Source organism: Lithobates pipiens, unplaced genomic scaffold (genome assembly GCF_037356315.1).
Source record: "Lithobates pipiens isolate NorthernLeopardFrog02 unplaced genomic scaffold, aLitPip1_a1.2 Scaffold_8, whole genome shotgun sequence".
Lineage (NCBI taxonomy): Eukaryota > Metazoa > Chordata > Amphibia > Anura > Ranidae > Lithobates > Lithobates pipiens.
Genome location: NW_027507903.1, coordinates 615,389,338 through 615,402,317, shown reverse-complemented (window position 1 = coordinate 615,402,317; position 12,980 = coordinate 615,389,338). Strand labels below are relative to the sequence as shown.

Here is a 12,980-nt window from a genome sequence, read left to right as displayed (position 1 = left end):
AGGAAAGAAGTGACATGGAATAATAATGGGCAACGATGGGGACATGCATTTCATATGTTCCACCTTCTATCATCCTCAGAACTTCACACTTTGTGGCAGAATGAAGAGCGTGCCGCCATCTGTTCCGGGAGACTCAATGAGATCTGGCATCGTCGTCATGACTACTGGCTGCTGGCCGGGGTTGTGGTGTATCCTTCTATATCATCATTCAGTATTTTTTTTTTTTTATATATATATCGTTATTCAATGTTGTGTTTATTTTTTTGCTTTTGGTTTTTTTTATCATTATTCAATTTTTTTTTGCTAATAAAACTAATGAAGCTTTGTATAAGAAAAGTAAATGTGGCTGGCTATGCTATTCTTTCTTTCTTTTTCTTTCTTTCTTTCTTTCTTTCTTTCTTTCTTTCTTTCTTTCTTTCTTTCTTTCTTTCTTTCTTTCTTTCTTTCTTTCTTTCTCTTTCTTTCTCTCTTTCTTTCTCTCTTTCCTTCTTTTTCTCTTTCTTTCTTTCTTTCTTTCTCTCTTTCTTTCTCTCTTTCTTTCTTTCTCTCTTTCTTTCTCTCTTTCTCTTTCTTTCTTTCTCTCTTTCTTTCTCTCTTTCTCTTTTTCTTTCTCTCTTTCTCTTTTTTTCTTTCTCTCTTTCTCTCTTTCTTTCTTTCTTTCTTTCTTTCTCTCTTTCTCTCTTTCTTTCTTTCTTTCTTTCTCTCTTTCTCTCTTTCTTTCTTTCTTTCTCTCTTTCTTTCTTTCTTTCTCTCTTTCTCTCTTTCTTTCTCTTTCTTTCTCTCTTTCTTTCTTTTTCTCCTTTCTTTCTTCCTTTCTTCCTTTCTTCCTTCCTTTCTTCCTTTCTTCCTTCCTTCCTTCCTTCCTTCCCTTCCTTTTCTCCCCCCCCCCCCCCTTTCCGCCTCAGACTTTTTTTTTTTTTTTTTAATCAAATAATTTTTATTTTTTATAGTTATACAAACAAACTAAAATCAACTAAATATCAAAAATTATCAAATAGTATATATAAAAAAATAAAACATGGACCAAACAAACCTTGCTGCCTTTCTCAGATTCTTTAACCACTTCCTACCCACCGTATGCAGAATAACGGCCGCAGAGTGGCTCTATTATCCTGACTGGGCGTCATATGACGTCCAGCAGGATAACATGACAATCGGTAGTGCGGTGTGTCGCTCTGACAAACCGCAGCTCCGATCCTGGTAAAGAGCCTCTTTACCATGTGATCATCTGTGTCCAATCACGGCTGGTCACATTGTAACCAGCAAGTGTTGTTTTATCGGCTTTTCCTCCTGTTCACATTGACAAGGCACGAGTAGAGGACAGACGATCAGCGGCTCTGACACGGGTTCTGCGCTGATAATCGGTGCATTGATTATTGGTGCAGACCCACCAAGGAGGCCCACTAGAGCCCAGCAGGGATGCCAACCCATACCCACCAGTAATGCCTATCAGTGTTGCATATTAGTGCCTCATTATCGGTGCTCATCAGCGTTGCCTCATCAGTGCCCATCAGTGCTGCCTCATCAGTGCTTGTCAAGGAAGGAAAGAAACTATTTACAAATAGTTATAGAAAACGAAGAAAAACTTTTTTTTTTTTATTTGTTTAGCAAAAAAAAACAAACCCCAATGGTGATCAAATACCACCAAAAGAAAACTCTATTTGTGGAAAAAAAAAACTTAAATTTCATATGGATGCAGTGTTGCATGACTGCGTGATTGTCATTCAATGTGTGACAGCGCTGAAAGCTGAAAATTGGCCTGGGCAGGAAGGGGAGTGAAAGTGCCCAGTATTGAAGTGGTTAATCACCACTTTTGAGTCCTATTATGACATAATTAACAGTGCCTCTAAATGGCCTTTTCATTATTTTGTTTGCTCTCCTTAACCCTTGCTCAGACATGGTTATGCAAGGTGGCAGGACCTCCAGAATGACCCTCCATATGCAATCATTAATGAGCCATTTAAATCTGAAGCCAACAAGGGCAACTTCCTGGAGATGAAGAATAAGTTCTTGGCCAGACGCTTCAAGGTGTGCACTTCCTGAATTTCTTCTCATCAGCCTTCTTGTGTCTATTCAATTCATCATTGTCTATCCTCTTCAATCCATCCACCCTCTCTATCATCATTTTCATGGGAACATCTATAGGATGACACCAACCTCTAAGCATACGTTATCACCCCACAGCATTATTAGACCGTTTAACTTATAAGAATCTTTTTTTTTTCTCCTCCTAATATGTTTTATGCACAAAAAAGAATACATCTTTTGTTTGAAAAAGCATTAATAGAAACCAGTGGAAGTCTTTGTATCTAACATAGGGGAAATTGTCAGGACTATGCTGTGAGCCTCTGTTGCTACTGTGGTGCCAAGTAAGGCAATTTACTGTGTAGATTTCACAAGTGACATGTTTATAGTGCCTTGAAAAAGTGTTCACACCCCTTGAAATTTTCCCAGATTTTGTCATGTTGCAACCAAAAAACTTACATGTATTTTACTGGGATTTTATTTGATAGACCAACGGAAAGTGGCACATAATTGTGAAGTGGAAGGAAAATGACAAATGGTTTTCAAAGTGTTTAACAAATAAATATGTAAAAAAGTGTGGCGTGCATTTGTATTCAGCCCCCTTTTACTCCGATATCCCTAACTAAAATCTAGTGGAACCTGTTGCCTTCAGAAGTCATCTATTTAGTAAATAGAGTCCACCTCTGTGTAATTCAATATCAGTATAAATACAGCTGTTCTGTGAAGCCCTCAGCGTTTTTTTGGAGAACCTTAGTGAACAAACGGCATCATGAAGGCCAAGGAACACACCAGACAGGTCAGGGATAAAGTTGTGGAGAAGTTTGAAGCAGGGTTAGGTTATAAAAAAAAAATCCCAAGCTTTGAACATCTCACAGAGCACTGAAATCTGAAAATGGAAATAGTATGGCACAACTGCAAAGCTACCAAGACATGGCCGTCTACCTAAACTGACAGGCCGGGCAAAGAGAGCATTCATCAGAGAAGAGCTAAGAGGCACATGGTAACTCTGGAGGAGCTGCAGAGATCCACAGTTTAGGTGGGAGAATCTGTCCACAGGACAACTATTACTCGTGCTCTCCACAAATCTGGCATTTATGGAAGAGTGGCAAGAAGAAAGACATTGTTGAAAGTAAGCCATAAGAAGTACAGTTTGCGAGAAACTTTGTGCGGGACACAGCAAGCATGTGGAAGAAGGTGGTCTGGTCAGATGAGACCAAAATGCAACTTTTTGGCCTAAAAGCAAAATGCTATTTGTTACAGAAAACTAACACTGGGGCGGAGGTATTCAGCCCCCTTTTACTCCGATACTCCTAACTAAAATCTAGTGGAACCAAGTGCCTGTAGAAGTCACCTAATTTGTAAATCGAGTCCATCTGTGTGTAATTTAATCTCAGTATAAATACAGCTGTTTTGTGAATCCCTCAGAGGTTTGTTTAGAGAACCTTAGTGAACAAACGGCATCGTGAAGGCCAAGGAACACACCAAACAGGTCAGGGATAAAGCTGTGGAGAAGTTTAAAGCAGGGTTAGGTTATAAAAAAAAATATCCCAAGCTTTGAACATCTCACGGAGCACTGTTCAATCCATCATCTGAAAATAGAAAGAGTATGGCACAACAGCATACCTACCAAGACATGGGCGTCCACCTAAACTGACAGGCCGGGCAAGGAGACCATTAATCGGAAAAACAGCCAAGAAGCCCATGGTAACTCTGGAGGAGCTGCCGAGATCAGCAGGACAACTATTAGACGTGCACTCAACAAATCTGGCCTTTGTGGAAAAGTGGCAAGAAGAAAGCCATTGTTGAAAGAAAGCCATAAGAAGTCCCGTTTGCATTTTGTGAGAAGCCATGTGGGGGACACAGCAAACATGTGGAAGAAGGTGCTCTGGTCAGATGAGACCAAAATTGAACGCTATGTGTGGCGGAAATCTAACACTGTACATCACCCTGAACACACCATCCCCACTGATGCTTTTCTTCAGCAAGGACAGGGAAACTGGTCAGAGTTGATGGGAAGGTGGATGGAGCCAAATACAGGACAATCTTAGAAGAATACCTGTTGGAGTCTGCAAAAGACTTGAGACTGGGGCGAAGGTTCACCTTCCAGCAGGGCAACGACCCTAAACATACAGCCAGAGCTACAATGGAATGGTTTAGATCAAAGCATATTCATGTGTAAATGGCCCAGTCAAAGTCCAGACCTAAATCTAATTGAGAATCTGTAGCAAGACTTGAAAATTGCTGCTCACAGATACTCTTCATCCAATCTGACAGAGCTTGAGATATTTTGCAAAAAAAGAATGGGCAAAAATGTCAACATCTAGATGTGCAAAGCTGGTAGAGACATCCCCAAAAAGACTTGCAGCTGTAATTGCAGCAAAAGGTGGTTCTAGTAATGAATACAAATGCATACCACACTTTTCACATATTAATAAAAAATGTGAAGACTATTTATAATTTTCCTTCCGCTTCACATTTATGTACCACTTTGTGTTGGTCTATCACTCCCAATAAAACACATTTCCGTTTTTAGTTGTACAGTTTATAAAGAAGTGTAGTGCTAAAAAATATAATATGCAGACTTAGTGCAAAAACATATATAACATCCTCGTGTACAACCACGTAGAATTTTTGTGTTATCTATAGTGAAAACTTTTATGCTAATAGACACCAAAAACATATTAATAGAACATTTGCCATATAAAATTGTGCTTATGTGTGTCTGCAAAACAAAACAATCAATGTCAAACAAAATATTTTAAACGTAAAGTCTCTTTGTTAAACGAAGATATTCAAGTCCCACGTGTATAGTTAAGTTTGGAATACACCATCCGATCTTAAAAGGTTAGCATGCGAGCACCATGTGACAATCCCACCACCTCTGTAGATGCGGGCTTACCAGATGTATCTGACCCAAAAGAATATATATTCCAAGGGTCATACACGCTTTCACAATATCTGCAGAAATTCAAACTCGCATGTGCTGGAATGCCAAAAACATCAAAGCAATCTTTCCGCCAACACAACTGGTGACAATAGGTTTTCTCCAATCTGATAGAGGTCCAACTCAGAGTGATGGACACATAAAATGAAAAGATAGGGCCATATAGCGTAATTCCATTAAAAAACAAAATTTATTAAAAAAAATGGTAACAAACTCAAAAAAAATTGGCGGCAGTGGAGTCCATCCGACGCGTTTCATCCTCAAACATCGTCTGGGGTGGTACGTTTTTAGTTGTAACATGACAAAATGGGGAAAATTTCAAGAGATATGACTAATTTTTCAAGGCACTGTATGTAAGGTGGTTTCCTCATTCCACCTGAATTACGACATTTTGTTGCCATCTTTTTGTCTTAATCCTGAACTTCCTAAGGAGAAGGTGTTTCATTTTTTGGAAGTTGTTTGAGCTGCCTATATATCTGAAGTCTACAGCTTCATTTCAATAGTCTGATCCCCTGTTGGTTCTCTCTGAGGGACCTTGCAAGGGTTAAGCTGCTTCTCTTTCCACAATTTCTAGGTCTATCTGTCAGCTCCCTTCTCAAGCCTATGGTATTAGACAATATTCCTCCTTGCGTCGTCCACCAGGAGCGTCGGTGCCTACTGGGCCATTCAGCATTAAGCTTTTGTTTAACTTTGTAAGGCTGCTTACTGAGCTCCTCCAAGTTTTTGGGGGATGTTCTTTCTTTTGCTGACCCTCGTTTTTGGTGAACAGTCTTGCTTGGGCTATTCTACCTGGGAGCGGAAACCTACCTCCTTTTTTTTTTTGGCCAGTGTCCATTCACCTGAAGGTGGCAGCATAACCCAAGAAGTCATAAATATGAAAAATTCCAGTGTCCTGTGATGTACTTCCAAAGGGTTTTACAGGTAAACTAAAAATCCTAATCCTTTCTGTGTCCCCTCTAGGGAGATTTACTACCTCTATTTGTTTAGGTTACCATTTTCACAGAGGAAGTGAGGGGAAATCCCAATATTTTAGAGTTGTCCGCAGTACAATAGGTGAGGGTAAATCTTCCGACATCTGTCCTGGATAGCTGGAGCCTTTATAGGAGTAGACCACTTCTAGCCAATTGGCGCATAAGAGCATTTACAGGACAAGTTCCGCTTGCAATCAATCCAATTGATCGACTTTTCCAGGGCTGTTCCAGGTAATCTTCAGTCACATAAAAGCATTGTTCTTCTCGCCCACTAGCTTCTGGAACAAGCTTTGGTGATCGAGGAGCAGCTGCGCCGTGCAGCCTACCTGAACATGACACAAGATCCGTCTCACCCAGCCATGGCTCTTAACGCCCGCTTCTCAGAAGTGGAGTGTCTGGCAGAGAGCCACCAGCACCTGTCCAAAGAGTCCCTAGCGGGGAACAAGCCAGCCAATGCTGTTCTCCATAAAGGTAAGAGGGAAAGAAGAAGACATGGGTGTTTAAAGAGAACCAGTCATCTCTGTGCTATATAGTGTAGCACAGCCCATAAAATCTGTGCACCACCTTTTGAATTTTACATAAATATCCCTTGTTTTTGCATCCTAATTATAACACAGCACTTCAGTGTTCTAAAAAAAAATATATATATATATATTAAAGTAGAACCCTGTGATAAATAGCAGCAATGAAAAAACCAACTAGGAGGTTCAAACTCTACCCACTCAGGTTTTGGTTGGGGCTTCACTTTTGAGTCAGGTGTGCATCCACTCTTTTTTAATATAATATCAATTATATATATATATATATATATATATATATATATATATAAATTATATATATATATATATATATATATATATATATATATATATATATATATAAAATGTATATTATATTAAAAGAGAGTGGATGCACACCTGACTCAAAAGTGAAGCCCCAACCAAAACCTGAGTGGGTAGAGTTTGAACCTCCTAGATGGTTTTCATTGCTGCTATTTATCACAGGGTTCTACTTTAAGTACTTTAACAGAGCTAAACGCTTAAAGAACAAAAGTTTTAGTGCCCACAGGAGCTCTTACCATCGGGTGCATATACACTATATTGTCTAAAGTATTGGGACGTCTGCCTTTTACACGCACATGAACTTTAATGGCATCCCAGGCTTAATCTGTCGGGTTCAATATTGAGTTGGCCCACCTTTTTGCAGCTATAAAGTTTAGGAGTGTGTCTGTGGGAATGTTTGACCATTCTTCCAGAAGTGCATTTGTGAGGTCCGGCACTGGTGTTGGACGAGAAGGCCTGGCTGGCAATCTCCACTCTAATTCATCCCAAAGGTGTTCTATCAGGTTGAGCTCAGTCAAGTTCCTCCACCCCAAACTCGCTCATCCATGTCTTTATGGACCTTGCTTGCACAGTCATGTTGGAACAGGAAGGGGCCATCCCCAAACGGTTCCCACAAAGTTGGGAGCATGAAATTGTCCAAATTGTCTTGGTATGCTGACATCTTAAGTGTTCCCTTCACTGAAACTAAGGGGCCAAGCCCAACCCCTGAAAAACAACCCCACACCATACCCCCCCCCCCCTCCACCAAATGATTTGGAGACCAGTGCACAAAGCAAGGTCCATAAAGACATAGATGAGGGAGTTTTGGGCTGGAGGAATTTGACAGGCCTGCACAGAGTCCTGACCTCAACCCAGTAGAACACCTTTGGGATGAATTAGAGCGGAAAATGCAAGCCAGGCCTTCTTGCTCAACATCAGTGCCTGACCTCACAAATGTGCTTATAGAAGAATGGTCAAACATTCCCATAGACACACTCCTAAACCTTATAGCTGCAAAGAATGGGCCAACTCCATATTGAACCCTACGCACTAAGACTGGGATGTCATTAAAGTTCATGTGCGTGTAAAAACAGGTGTCCCAATATTTTTGACAATCTAGTGTATGTACAGAAAAAAATTTTATGCCCGAAAAGGACATACAAAGGGTTCTTCTTTAGGGGGACGATGTATACAAAAAAAATGGAAGGAAAAGTAAGCTCATCTGAAGAGTTTTCAGGGCAGCATCTCACTGATCATAGAGAAGACTCCTGTACAAGTGTCTCAGATCTCTTCTTTCCATTCAGTGTTGAACCAACTGGAGGAACTATTGAGCGACATGAAAGCAGATGTGACCCGCTTGCCAGCCTCCCTCGCCCGCATTCCGCCCATCGCCGCCAGACTGCAGATGTCTGAACGCAGCATCCTAAGCCGGCTTGCCAACAAGGGGAATGAGAGCTCAACCCATCCGGTGAGAGACCAGGGGATTTTTGCCTAAAAAAAAAAAGGGGGGGGATATTGGGGGGCGCGTTTCTTAAAATTTTTTCCTCTATTGAGGTTTTACCACTTTTGCCAATGTCTCCAAAATGCATTTTTGGGTTACATTTGTATGCATATTTAAATAATTTGTCTCTGTCTGCAGGTGTTCCCTCCTGGTCCTTATGCCACTCCCCCTTTTTTTGGGGGGCATTTCGCTAGCACTCCACCCACCGCCCCACACCCAGGGGCAGGTTATAACCAGATGTCTCTGGGATCCTTCCTGCCAGGTAAGTGTGGCCTTCTCTCTCCAGTTTTTTTTTTTTTCTTTCTTTCTCTGATCGGTCTTCATTTATCAGGTCAGTTCATTGAAGTATAATGCATGCAGTTTCATCATAACTGTATATTATCGGCAGAGTATTACAATGGGAAAGAGAGGATATAATTAACTAAAGGCGTTATAACATGGATCAACACATTAACACCAAAACTTGTGTAAAAAGTCTATTTATGAAGAAATTTGCACAACCTTTGCTGTGGAAATGTAGAAAATGCAGTCCTTTTACATACATTATAGCAGATGGTCGGACCTTGTAGCTCAAGTACACAGATCTAGAAGGGGGGAGGGGGGTTGTGAGAACTGAGCAATCTGTGGCAATCGATCGCTCTGTTCTCAGTGTTAGAGGCGGGGGGGGGGGGGCAGGTGCAGCATCGGACGAATGCGGCATCCACCTAGGTAAGATCCTTAAAAAAAAACTAGGGTTGAATTAACTAATCGATTTATGAAATTGATCGAGTAACATAAACATAATGAAGTTAAAAAAACGAAACTTAGCACTTTATAGTACAAAAGAGCAAATAATTGCTACTGTAGATATTACTTTCACTGTTCTACAGTAAAAAAAATTAACCCTTTACAGTAGTGATTATCTGCTCCTTTTTCTTTTTTGTACTATAAGGGCTAATTTTTTTTTTTTTTTAACCCCATTATGTTACTAAACATCTTAGACCTGTTTCACACCTATGTGTCTTTTGGTGCTTTTTGCATTTACATGGTTTCCTATGGGACACGTTCACATCTACGCTTTTTTCAGCCACTGCTTATTTGGAAAGGGTCAGGGACTTTTTATGAATAAATTGCCTTTTTTTTTTAAACTTTACATATTAAATCGGGGTTCCACCCTAAAGTGGAACTTCCGCTCATCGCAACCCTCCCCCCCTCCGGTGTCACAGTTGGCACCTTTCAGGGGGGAGGGGGGTGAAGATACCTGTCTAAGACAGGTATTTGCACCCACTTCCGGGCATAGACTCCCACGGGAGTCTATGCTGTTTCCTGTCTCAGCACGCTGTCTGCTGGGACACACACGGGTCCCAGAGACAGCGTGGACCATTCTCATTGCGCTGCACGACTCGTGCATGCGCAGCAGGGAACCAGGAAGTGAACCCGCAACGCTTCACTTCCTGATTCCCTCACCAAGAATGGTGGCGGCAGCAGCCGAGAGCCGATCGATCGATCGGTCTCGGCTGCCGACATCGCTGGACCCTGGGACAGGTGAGTGTCCATTTATTAAGCCAGCAGCTGCAGTATTTATAGCTGCTGGCTTTTAATATTTTTTTTTGTAGGTGGAATCCCTCTTTAACTAAATTATACACCACAGTTTTTTTTTGTTTTTTTTTAAAGGTTATTAACCAATTAATGGAAACAGTCAGCCAACTAATTGATTATGAAAATAATCGTTAGTTGCAGACCTAAAAAAAACAAAAAACATACTTCTCTTTTAAATCCCTGCTCTGTGTGGTTTTCCGAAATGTTATAGTCCCAAATACAGGAGTGTGATCCAAAAAAACTGGGCAGAAAAATCCAACCACAGGTGTGACCCTTTAAGATGGGAAGAATAGCCAGAAACACCACCACCATAGACAGGAGGAGGAGGCTTACCAGATGATGTTGACTTGAAAAGGCTTATACATAGTGCCTTGCGAAAGTATTCGGCCCCCTTGAACTTTTCAACCTTTTGCCACATTTTAGGCTTCAAAATTTTAATTTTGCACGCACCACTTTTCAGTTTTTTATTTGCTAAAAAAGTTTAAAATATCCAATAGATTTCGTTCCACTTCACAATTGTGTCCCACTTGTTGGTGATTCTTCACAAAAAATTAAAATTTGATATCTTTATGTTTGAAGCCTGAAATGTGGCAAAAGGTTGAAAAGTTCAAGGGGGCCGAATACTTTCGCAAGGCACTGTAGCTTACAAGTCATAAACAGCTTGTTATTCAATATGCCCGATGGATACAGCTGGTCCTAGATCCAAGGCGGTTGATCAACATCAACGATCAAAACATCAATAGAAGGCACAGGGGGTAAACCGTGACTTCATATGGAAAGCAGAGGCTTGGTACCACGTAACATGCGTAATATAATAGAAAAAACTTGCATAGTGCGATACCGTTTAAAAGTAGTATTTAATAAATGTTAAAAGTGAACACTCACATTTAGATGATAATAGATAGGCTTATCACGGAAAAGTACAGGTACATGAGCGATGCTTGTAGGTAGGTCTGCCCGAATCGTTTCGACTAACCAGTCGTCATCTGGGGTATGGACCACCCTACTTCTGCATCGCTTAAATAGATCTAGTGATCCCAAATTTAATTGCCATAACGCTGGAGGAAAACCCGACATGACATCACTTCCTGTCTAAAAACCAAAAGCGAACCCAGCAGGACAATACTACCAGCTACAAAACGGCTGAATCATGGATAGTATGTAAATGGTGCATGCATATTAAGAAGATGCCAAATATAAACGTATACCGCTTCTACTGTAGTCATGATTCCAGTTGTAAATTTAAACATCCCTTGTAATAGGAATAGGACATGACAGGTCCTCTTTATAGAGAGATCTGAGGTCTTAAAATGTTCGCCTTTCTATGCTGGAAAGCCTGAGATGAAGAAGAAGAAAAAAAAAATCTCAAACTTTCAAGCAAAAAAATGTCAGTGTTTACATCAGCCAATGCTGGATGTGACGTCATGATGCCAATTCTGGGCTCTGAGGGTCATAGAGATGGCCAGGGTTCATCTGGTTCATGGCCAGCCCTATGGTAAAGCGCCAGCGAATTCGTTCTCTAGCTCTTTGATCAGACATGCGGGCTGGGAGAACCACCGAAGGGGTGGCAGGAGGGGGATGTCCCCTCCCAGTCGCCTGTAAAAGCCATCAAGTGGCTAAACAGCCGCTATGATGGCTTTTACTTTGCAGGGAATAGCCTGCCGAAAAAAGAAAAAGATCAAGTGGCTAAACAGCCGCTATGATGGCTTTTACATTGCAGGGAATAGCCTGCCGAAAAAAAGAAAAAGATATCTGGATGCACTCCAGATATCTCCACTCAAAGTCCAGGACGTCATATAACGGCCTACGGGCCGGGAAGTGGTTAAGATTGCAAATATTAAAGAAAGGCAATTACCAGGTGACCCTTTGCCCTGGTAATGGTAGCTCCTATACTTCTGTCCTGAAAAAACACCCTGAAAGTACAAAAAATAGTTAGGGAGCACTGTATATACTGGTGATCATTTTGCTCCTTGCCTTACTATATTTATTTTCTTCTCTTTGATCTTTCAGCTTCGAATGGGCCACCGATCTTGGTGAAGAAAGAGCGAGAGATGGATTTAATGGAAAGAAAAGAAGGAAGAGCCGGGGAGGTGATTTGTATCGATGATTGATGCTTCTCCCCCTAATCTTGACATTTGCCGATGTCCGGAAGATTTTGTTGAGCACTAAAGGGGAAGCCGCTACGGATTAGACCGGCCCCTGGAGACCAAGAGGAAAGTACTTTTGCCGTGTCCGTTCCCATCAGGATCACTCGTGTTTAAAAATGCTCTAGGCCCGCACAGAGCGAAGGTTTCTTGAGCGGTCCCGTTTTTGGTGGGGTGATATCAGACTATAGACTTTTACCCCCGCCCCCTCCCCCAGGGAGCAACCAAAATGGCCGGGAGAAACAGCTTTATCCCCTCCTCCCCTTTTGCAAGAGGCACAGACAGGAGTAGAAAGTCTGGCCCTCCCCTCATAGGGTGACACAGACAGCTGCGAGTAATGGGTCTGCCGGTCATGTGACTACACTCTGACGCCATATGAATGAGCAAAGATGATGCTTTACAAAGCCCTTTGTCAGTCTCTCTGTCCCAGTGTCCTCTCGCCTGACTGCTCGCCTTTGTTCTTCTTTGCTGCCGATGTATACCATGTATATAACTCAATAGACACGCAACACATTGCTTTCCGTATAGCGCTGCCTGACTTGCAATGCCTAGTGTGGTTCTGTTTTTCTCATGGTGCGCTTTTGCCTCCTGATGTACATATAAATTATACTTTTTATTTCATTCTGTTGGAGAGAGAGCTGTCTTTTCTTTTTTTTATGTGTGTGTGTTGGGTGCTTTGTACTGTATACAGTGGAACCTTGGTTTACCAGTAACGCGGTTAACAAATGTTTTGAAAGACGAGTAACTTTTTTTTTATTCTGACGCGGTTTGCAAGTGTTGTCTCGCAAAACGTGCAGAATTCAAGCTAATGGGTGGTGCAGTACCGCATTTGGCCAGAGGTGAGCGGGCGCCGGGGAGACTCGGAACGGTTTGAAGCCGTTCGGATATACTCAGAATGACTCGGAAACACTCAGAAATACTCCATTCCGGAGTGTTTCTGAGGGTTTTCGAGTTCTGACGAGCTGTCTCCGAGTCCGAGGCTCTCTGGCTCCCCCA

The 12,980-nt window shown here is 41.6% G+C and overlaps 1 protein-coding gene across 5 annotated transcripts in view; it reads left to right on the top strand.

The window, feature by feature from the left end:
* Positions 1-12,610, top strand: part of CHD3 (chromodomain helicase DNA binding protein 3) — a 166,707-nt gene extending 154,097 nt beyond the window's left edge. For all 5 annotated transcript variants that reach the window (XM_077470667.1, XM_077470665.1, XM_077470666.1 and 2 more), the window contains 6 exons: positions 80-188; positions 1,896-2,028; positions 6,216-6,411; positions 8,066-8,229; positions 8,401-8,524; positions 11,851-12,610. In XM_077470667.1, coding sequence (XP_077326793.1) covers positions 80-188; positions 1,896-2,028; positions 6,216-6,411; positions 8,066-8,229; positions 8,401-8,524; positions 11,851-11,951 — 827 coding nt within the window. In that variant the 3' untranslated portion in view covers positions 11,952-12,610. The remainder of the gene's footprint in view (positions 1-79; positions 189-1,895; positions 2,029-6,215; positions 6,412-8,065; positions 8,230-8,400; positions 8,525-11,850) is intronic.
* The last annotated feature ends 370 nt before the right edge of the window (positions 12,611-12,980 follow it).